At 39.6% G+C, this 10313-nt stretch overlaps 1 protein-coding gene across 4 annotated transcripts in view; it reads left to right on the top strand.

The window, feature by feature from the left end:
* The window catches only part of LOC115006858 (carboxyl-terminal PDZ ligand of neuronal nitric oxide synthase protein-like), a 165333-nt gene extending 161349 nt beyond the window's left edge, over positions 1 to 3984 (top strand). For all 4 annotated transcript variants that reach the window (XM_029429433.1, XM_029429431.1, XM_029429430.1 and 1 more), the window contains one exon: positions 1 to 3984. This exon is cut by the window's left edge and continues 272 nt beyond it. In XM_029429433.1, coding sequence (XP_029285293.1) covers positions 1 to 377 — 377 coding nt within the window. In that variant the 3' untranslated portion in view covers positions 378 to 3984.
* Positions 3985 to 10313: the final 6329 nt, after the last annotated feature.

Genomic DNA, 10313 nt, shown 5'->3' with positions numbered 1-10313 from the left:
AGAACGTTAATGCTGATTGTTGGGAGACAACAGGAACAAACGGCAAAGTTGATGGAGTGACAGGTGGAGAAGAAGATGATGTGGAAAACGGGAGCACTGAAGGAGGCTATGAGGAACATCAGCTGCAGCTCTCTGTGCCAGACCTCATCAACAAAGATCCTCCCCCGCTGGAGCCCAGAGCGAAGCACTGCGACGTCTGGCAGAAGGTGTCAGGGCAGGACTCCCGGCTGGCCTCCACACCCCGCTCGGGGAAAACTTCCTGCCGCATCAGCCTGGGCGAGGAAGTCCTGCTGGGGAACGGCGCCCCCTGCAGTAAAGGCAGCGGGGTGAGCGCTGAAGACTCCGAGCCCCACCTGGACCTGCTGTCGTTTGAGTGACAAGCAGAGCCAGATACCAGTTCAGTATGTCTCCAAAAGTTTTCAACTTTTGCTCTTCATTTCAACTAATGAGGCTCAAGAGGTAAATCAAACAGACTGATGATGAGTACTGCGGATACAATATTCACTGCCACTTTTGAATACATAACTCTCCCTGCACCAGGGTTTGCTTTAGGAAAAGGGAACAAGTGCTCCCAGGAATGGAAGGGGCCTTTGGCACGATGTGTGGATGGGTTTAGATGTCCTGGTGATACAACAACGGACATACACAACCAGCTTCTTCCTGATGATATGCACACAATGCTGACCAGCACCAGGTGATGAATACGTAGCAAGAGAGAAAAAGTATCGCAGGTGAGGTTCATCATGGTGCGGAGATAATACATCATTTAACATTTCAACTATAAAACACATAGCTATTAAGGAATATAATTTTATCTCGGTGTACTTATCGTGTTATAGGTCCTCCAAGTTTTATAACATGTCACGTCAGCTTTAGGAGTGCAGTAATACCAGATAATGTAATAATGACGTAATGTATCATTGTAATGAAATATCCCTTTAAATGGGCAGAAAATGTTTCATACTTCATACGGACATATTTTCTTCATGAAAATGTCAAACGTTATTACTTTTAAAGAATGTATGGATTAGTACTTATCCGCAATAAGTTATTATGTTAGCATGCCATTCATTTTTAAAACCAGGTGATGGTCACACTGTAAGTGCAAATTCTACAAAAGCTGCTACAATGAAACCAATTACAAACTGCAACTATATATTGTTATAGAGCAATATCATTTACATTCAATACAACAGGAGATATATATATATATATATATATATATATATATATATAGGAGAAGTTCTAGCAGAATTGCCATCAGTGTAATAGTATTTCCTGTATGGACATGTCTTGAAAACTGAATGCAGACTTGGTAGGAAACAAGAGGGAGAGGCAGAAGGAATGTGGATGTGTTAGAGATGGAGAGATTTCTTTACTTTCAGTTCAGTCGATACCAAATGTCTCGCAGCAGTTTCCGCTGGAGTTTGTCAGGACTGGAAGCCTTTTGACCCGTACCGTGACTTCATCCATGTTCAATCATTTTTTACCCATTTTTGGTCCAGTATGAGTTTTAGAACTCGTCCCCTCCTACTCCGGCCAATGTCACAGATTGTGTCCCTGAAAGGGACTTTTTTTTAAAGCTCCAAGCACGTAAGAACATTGATCAGTATACCCGATCAATACGTCGCTTTTCTTTTCTTTTAGATTTATTTATTTTTAAGAAAAAAGAGCAGACTATATAAACACTCTGCCAAATCCATACAAGACATATAATGATAAATAGTTTTGGACTCCAGCATAAACATGATATGACAACAGTGCCTTCTGCAGCACGAAACAGCTGCCAGGACATAAAATGAATGCAAAATACAGATAATAATTCTAAAGAAATGTTTGTATTTTGTGGTGATAATTTATCATAATAACAAATGATAAAACTTTACCTATTAACTCCAGATATTGTGATTCTTTTTTATTGTTGCCCTATGCACCATTATAAATAAGCTTATCTTTAATGAGCAAATATTGGAAGAAAAGAAATTGGGCAGTTTGTGGGACCAGATTCAGTTTATTTAAATGAGCGCATCTCTGGTCCAAGACGAGATTGGCTTCCAGGCTTCCTTTCTGCTGACATAAATTGTCTTCTGAACTGAAAGTAGACTCTTATTACGCCCCATAACCTGACAAAGAGTCAGGATGAAAGGATGGACAGGCGGCATGTGGAGGGCGGGCTGGTGAAAAGTTGTTTTTGAGCAAAAGACAGAGAAGATAATGAGCTGTCAACAGAGAGACATGAAAGAGGTGTATTTTGTTCAAGCAGATATTTAGGCGACAGACCAAAGATGGAAATTAGAGGCTCAGTCGGACAAGTTGTTTTTTGTCATTGAGTGAAAAGAGAAGCAATATTTCATACAGAAGAATCTTTTTTTCACTTAATGAAAAAGTTAAAACCAAAGTCAAAGCATTTGAAACTATTTGAACTCACATTGACAGTCAGGTGTGTTCAGCTGACGTTAACTGGAAGTCTGCTTCAACTGTGTCAATGTGTCGCTGTAGGCGGAGCAGGACCATTGGTTGTTTTATCTCAATCAGTGGAATTATGTATTTTTATAACACTGTTATCTGAGCGTCTGTTCCGTACGTCTGTGCTAAATTCAATTTATGGAACACGCATGTAAAGCAAGCTTGCAGATCTCAAATCTCGACCCTAAAAATAACCCGTTGTTCTGTGATATCCTGTAGTGGCCTCTATAAGTGACCACTGTGTCCGTGCAGGGACTTCCTGACTTAAACAAAAACAGCAACAAATTCCCAGAAGACACCGAGACATACAAAAAGCCAGCTGTAGTTGCGGTCAGGTCCTGCAGAATGAGAGGAATGTGGCTGAACTCTGTTAGAGAAAGGAAGCTTTGTCTCTATGACTTTGTGTAACAAACTACTAAATGTCCCGACTTATTTTAGAACTGTAACAAAATAGCTGGTATCCCCCACAAACCACAATTACAAAACAGGATTTTCCCAATTCCTCAGACTTTTGTGTGGACAGTTTTACGATGTATGTGTTTCTCCTAAAAAATGTTTTAATAGAAAACTGGATTGTGCCTGTTTGTGGAAACAATTTTCCAATTGTCATGTTTGAGTGATTTGAGGAGCAGAGTGGGGATAATATTATTTAAAGAAATACACTAAAGCAACCAGAAGTAGAAACCTAAACTAAATGATGTGGTGCTGATAATCACAAAGACTTAGACCAAAACCTAATAAATAAAAATAGGACATACTTTTGTTATGTTTCCTTTGTGTTATTACTAATTGAACGTATCTTAAAGCCCCAGAAAATGTGCTTTCAAATTATTTTTGTATTTTTCATAACATCAAATATTAATGACTAAATGTGCAACAATCAAAGTCAACGTTCGAGGGGTAGAACTGCTAAACAGAATGAATGAGCTGAATGCATTTTTAAAACAATCAAAGCTTTATCCAGTTACCATGCGTCCTTTAAAGCCACTAGTAGATTTCTATTGTATTTTCTCATGAAGGAACAGTGCTGTATATTTTATGGATATATTATATCGCTCTTTTTTACATTATCTGTGAATATGCAAATTGGGTTTTGCTCTAACAAATGAAGGAAAATGATTTATTTTGATATTCAGTCATAGAATCTAGTTATGGCAATGTGTGTTATTTAGTTGCCTTTAATTAATTTGATAAAATAAAAATAAAACGATGTTTCTTTCTATTGTTTATAATGTTGAATCTTTTGTGTTTGTCTTTGTGAAGCCGGTCGACATAATTCCTGTAACTCTGATAAATGAAGGAGGATAAATGCTGCACATGAATGCTTTTATAAAACAAGCCACAAATAGACTGCTAAAGCAAACCTGGGACTTTTTATTGATTTATATCTTTAAAAACTGCTGCAAATTAAATCTTTTAAATTTTTTTATGTGTTGAAAATATGCTACAAAAATCAAAGTGAATCAATGATTTTCTATGTTTGTTTTAATTTCCTAATGTATCTTTTTTTTTTTTTAAGTGGGGATGTAATAACTCCTGTAATGACTGTAATCTTTTTAAATGAAAAATAGACCTAATCATGACTTCTTCTTGTTTTGTCGTTGTGTGACTTTCTTTAAAGATTTCTGAGACTTATTTTTCTCTGTGTAGAAAACGCCTCTCTTCATTTATTCTGGGAATATCCCGTCTTTAATGTCTTTCATCTCGTTCCTGTGACGGCGGGAGCCAGCCTCCCACTCGGCCCTGCCAGCACACTTCCTGTTTTGACGACGTTGATGTCTTTGTCAGTTTCTTCTGAATCTGTGACTTCAGTATAGTCGGGCTCTTGTGTGTGTTCTGTCTCTGTTTGATAGATCGTCTGTTATTTAGAGGACCAAACACTGAGCGATGGCGGGAATTCAAGAGAGGAAGCTGCTCTGATGTTTAATGTATCTGTGTTTGTCCTAATTCATGGATATCCTGGTCTTCCTCTTGGCGTCTCCGAGTGTCGCCGGCCTCGTGGTTGTTGCTGTGTCGAGATGAGCCCGTCAGGAATAAGACGGAGGAAGAATCCAAGAATGGAGAGACGACTGCATGATGAGGGTGTTTATTTACCCGACTTCCACATCAGTGGTGTAAACAGCCAATCAGTTAAGACACACAGGTCTTGTCACTGTTTAATAATTCAAACATGATGCATTTATTCATTCTCTACAAAGGAATCTAGGCTTCTATGCATAGTAAATCATAAGTGTGGTGGCAGTTAGCAGGCTGGAAGAAGTCTATCATTGTTTAAACAACTTTCTGTATTACATTTCCCAATATGAGTTTCTTTGCTAATTTGCAGAAATTTCCCCAGATTCATAAACGTCATTTTCAAGTTTTGCAGTAAACACAGTTCAACAGTTTCAGAGGAAGTTACTAAAACTCACAGTTGCCTCAAACGCAACAAAACTCACATGAGGTGTTAACTATTTAGTGTAAAAGTGAAGATTGTAGAGCAGAGCAGACATGTAAAGAGGATACTCCAGAGATTTAGAGATGGACTCCCACAAAGTGGAGAGGTTTGCAAAAGGCAAGCAGAGGCTTAGATGTCCTGACTTTAAGTCCCTAGCATGGTCAAGCTTCAGAAACACCGGATCCTTCATTTCCCATCATGCAACTCACAAAAGCATCTTTTGAGGACCCTTCACAACAAGTAAAGTTTGTTACACAGACCCAGATAATCCCAATAACATCATCAGAGAGCCAAGCAAACTGAACTGCATGTGTCAAATCAGTGGAGTTCGTTGTTAAGCATGACACTATCCCCTCGGCCCCGATGGACCCCGAAGGATTTAAAAATCTCTTGAAAGTCGTAGTGAAAGTGCAGTTGGAGCATTTCTAGCTTCTGTCACGTGTTTCTGTGTGAAACTGAATATAGGGTAAAACTTCAAAAGGGATTTGATCATATTGTTCAGGGATTACAGTTAAATCCCTCAGAAATTGGATTCACTTAATGAGCATGGAAACTAAAACATCAATGTGTGAGTGCAAAGAGCGGTGGAAACGTGTCTGTGGTCAGAAGTGCAACAGACCTGCGACTTTCCACCCACAGACTGCAGCGCAGAAATGTGTTTTGTAAGAAAAAGATCTTAAATGCCCGAAAAACACTTGGATTGGCCCTGAGCGATACTTTGTCAGTACATTCTTATCTATGCTAAACAATATGTTTATATTCATGTCATACTGATATTTATACCAAGCAGAGAGAAATCTGAAAGGCAATTTAGCTTAGCGATCAGACAGAGCGAACAAAGTCAACGAGCTCTTCAATGAGTCGCTTTCAGAGCGGCGTGAACATAAATAATTAGATGTTCTTCGTGATTGCGAGATATAGGCCCCATACTGAGTGTGAGGACGTATCTGAGGCAATGCAATGTATATTTAGTACATGTGATGAGGCAGCCAGCATCGTAACGCTGCCCCCCCCCCTCCCCTCGCCACATGCTGTCTGCCGCCCAGCGAAGGAAGCCAGCTCACCGAGGTGAAACACCAGATGAGCAGGTGAATGTCAAACTGATGCGGAGATTGGAACAGCATTGTAATGATTACTGGATGACTGGAAACACAGATGAAGAGGCGGATAAACCTTCCTGTGACATTCTCAGCGAGCAGATGACCTTTCGACGACTGCTAGCAAGTTTAAAACTAGTGATTTACTAAGTCAGGCTGCACCTTTAACACTTACGGATGTCTCGGTAATGACCAGCGATGGGACCAAGTCAGTGTTTTGTAAGTCTCAAGTCCAAAGCTTTGAGTTTCGAGTCCTAAACAATTCATAATGCGCTCTTCAAGAAATGGGACGCCATTTTTGACCGTTTTGATTTACTGCCATTTGTTTTCGTGTTGACCTCTGTAAAGTTTGTACGCAATTAGCTCCTAATTGCATACTAAACAGCTCCTGCAATCGGCTTTTGGTGGTTTCATGCTTTTTGCTTTTTGGCATTTAAAAACATTCCACTAATTGACCCGGTGTGGCGCTGTAAGTCAAATTATTTATGGATAACCCAAACGTGGCTCCTCAGACTGTCCCTGCTCAAGTTTCATGAATCATAGTTCTTGCTGCTCCTTTTTAAGGCTTCAATATTGCAAGTGTCTGTGATTCCAGCTTTCAAAAACAGGTTTCTTCACAAGCACTGTTCGTCATTGGGTGTAGATCCATTTCATACAGGTTACTATTACTGTTGAGTGGGATTTCAGTTATGACAGTTTTAGGCTAAAGGATTACAAACGGTACATAGAAATTATGGATGTAGCTTCTGGGAAAGCTACTAAAAATTATCTTTATTTGTGCCCACTACAGGTACCAGCATCACCCAGAACACCACCCACACACCTATGCATGGTTTGTCACCCTCTCTCATATGCAGACAGCTCTCTCGACCCTCCGCAGTCTGCCATTAGTCACTGCCGGCTGGCAGGATGAAGTTCTTCTTAGATTTATTGATTAGTATGAGGAATAATTATGGCCCTATGTGTGTGTGCGTATGTGAGAGAGACAACCTGAGAGCCAATCTAGCACCACATAGCCTCAATACAGCTTCTTCAAGACACTAATACCACAATCTAATCATTAAAGCTGCAACAACCAAAATGCAAAATGCTGCAAGTGTTCTACCAAGCCTTGTCAATCATTTTCAATTGGTGCAATAAACAAGAAAACAGCACAAACTCCACAGTTTGTACTTGTTAGCATGCGATTAGCATGTTGTTAACTTCTTTAGAGGGGTGGGGACAGGGAGTACATCATCTGAAAACTGGGAACCTGAAGATTAATTTGAGATACAGCACTGTGTCAAGTTGTAGTCATAAATCTGTAATAAATATTGTTTTTTGTTTAGGTACAAATCAAAAAGTTGAAAGTGTGAGTGAACAAGGGCTTAGATCGTTATGATGGAAGTATAAGGCTCTGTCATGTCTCTTAAATTGTGTACAATACAATACAATTTTGACCACTCGAGGATTATAGCAACACCAAATAAACATTTTGACATTGGCAAGATTTGCATTTCTCAGTGATTGGATGGCGAGCACTTCTGTTCTGGAAACTGCTCAGAAGCCCCCTTATTGTCAATACACAGGGAAGTCGTACATCCTCTGAATGTTAGTCTCTAGTTTGTGGTTGTAAAGTTTCATGAGGCTGTGATTATCTTCCAGGTCACAGCAGCTCATTTTGTGCAGTGAGGTCAAGTTTTAAAAAACATGTTCTCACCACATTGAAATGGCTACGATGGGGACTAACATTATCACACATGAATACAATTTGGCTCATTAAATCAACAAGAGTCTCAGATGTCCAGTCATACCCAATTTATGCAATTGAAGACTGTTTAGGGAGCCCGGCGTGCAGAACTGTATGGTTTTTGCCCCCAACAAATCCTCTTTTTATTGTCACACATGTACACAGAACACAGTGAAATGTAACTTCTGTAGTTACACCATCATAGTATTAGGAGCAGTCTAACCTTTACATGCCAAAGTGAAATGCCATATTAACAGAAAATACCTGTTGTTTTTTTATCAGTTGTCAGGAGTTCTTTAAAATCATATAGCAGACCACCGTTAATCAGTGCACGTGGAGTAACCACGACGTCAGTGCTTGTTTCATGCTGCACTAACAGATAGTAGCCCTCACTGAAATGGAACTAATCATGAGTAAATACAAACTTTAAAGACGGGTCATAAAACTGGTCTTAAGTATATTTATTGTGCCAATGATCAATAAATGAGTCAGTTGTAGCACCAGAACATCCTGTGCTGTGATTGAGAGTGCTTGAAAATAGTTAACAGCGTGCAGAGAAATCAAAATTGATATGTAAATGTTTGAAATGTCCCCCTTCTGCTACTATAAGTGAAGGAAGAACAAATGCAAACTTGACCAAACTAAAAGATGGAGAAAAAGAGAAATTTCTGTCTTGCCAGTGCATTCAAAATGTGATGCAAAGTAGTTACATGTGTCTGCTATTACATGATGTAGCTGTTATCTGTGTGTGTGTGTGTGTGTGTGTGTGTGTGTGTGTGTGTGTGTGTGTGTGTGTGTGTGTGTGTGTGTGTGTGTGTGTGTGTGTGTGTGTGTGTGGAGATGACTGCTTATATCTACATAGACGTTATGAACTAGAGTTTAAGTTTAATGAATTTAACTACGAAGATGGCACTGCTGTCACAAAATAAAGTTTTTTTTTAAAAGATGAAGAAAAAGTAGAATCAAACCTGCTGCAGGCATGGGATAAAGGCAATCAACAATCTTATTTCTTTACAGTTATTAATCCAAGGCAAGAATGTTAAGGAACGTTACAGAATTTATTTTAAGCTTACATTTTATGTCTGTGTTGCGTCCTTTGTTTTCCCCTGGCTCAGATCCAGAGGAAGAGTCAGAAGTCCCTTGGGGTTTCCTTCTTTTCCTTTATTCTTCCAATCCTGCTCCTCACGTCCCGTCTGCCTCTCTTTCTCAGACAGTAATTGCTCCTGTCTCTCACAGGCCAAGTACTCCTGCCTGACTTTGACATTTGTTTTTTGTTCACTCATGACTGACCAAAAGACAGCGAGTCTCAAGAAATAAAGGGTATGCTGTGTACATCCAATTTACAGGCCCCTCTGCCCATACCCCATCCATCCATCCATCTGTCATCTAGGGGTCTATCGCAGCCTCTCAAAGCCCAGACAGGGCCTCCTTTATGGGAGGAGGCTGTCAAAAGAAAGACTTCTAAACAGGATGGGCTTGGCGGGATGTACAGACAGACAATCTGACAGACAGGCTGTTAATTGAGGCAACATTACATCGGTCTGTGCAGTGAAACAGGCCACAGGGGCTTTACTGCAAAAGCTGTTATTTTAACAAGCCATTAAATGCAGTGTTTTAAAGTCTTTAAAGATGTTTTCAGGAAAGAGAAACAGAAAACTGTCAGGTAGTTATGTAGGATTGTTTTGCATGTTTCCAATGCAAATCAACTTCTTATTCGGAGTGAAGTTGCCGCAGGGGGAAATCATTACTTAAAAAGGCTAGATACAGTATGTAGCCTGAATCAGATTAAATGCATTCTTGTTATTTTGACTCATTTCTCAGGAAACACAGCCTAGTAGGGTTCCCTGAGGAACTGAGTAAAAATAATCATGTGCCTCACAAAATAAAAACTGCAGAGCCATTGAATAAATTCAGTCTCACCTCTGGAGCAGTGCTCAGAGAGAAGAGTGCTGTGTTTTACACATGGGATACATTAGGTGTTCAATGTTGCAGAACACAGAGCTGAGCTGGGATTTTACTTGATTGCTCTTTGTTGAAAAAGGTCAAATACTGTATGGATCACAGGCCTTCACATAGTGTACAATCTACACAAACAACCTGACAAGCAGTGCTGCTGGTATCACTCAGTGATTTCACTGATAATCAACCCCCCTCAGTTAAGAAACCAGAACGTGAATGTATCCTTAAATACAGCAAGAGCAACTTCAACTCATCAATCCAAATATGTTGTTCCTTGACCAAAACATGGACAACCACACTGCAGTATAGTGAGCATTTTCATCTGGACTATGATGTTATTTGCATCCTCTCTTTCCTAGGATTGTGTGGCCCTCACCCTCAGTAGACTACTCACCACGCACTGCCATATGTGCATAACAATATACATATATCTTTAGTGGTTGCAAATAAAGAGTGTGAGACCTATGGACACCTTCATCTATATTACTGAGAAAACATTTGGCTTATCAATTTGGCTAAACAGTTCCATCTAGTGGCAAATGTAAATCATTACATCCTCAAAAACGTGACCAATTGACCCAGAATTACATTTATTTCAATATCAGTTATTTACTCTAGTGTAGTA

The sequence above is a fragment of the Cottoperca gobio genome, chromosome 4 (genome assembly GCF_900634415.1).
Source record: "Cottoperca gobio chromosome 4, fCotGob3.1, whole genome shotgun sequence".
NCBI lineage: Eukaryota > Metazoa > Chordata > Actinopteri > Perciformes > Bovichtidae > Cottoperca > Cottoperca gobio.
The sequence above is the reverse complement of the archived record's forward strand: the minus strand, read 5'-3'. Positions and strand labels throughout refer to the sequence as shown.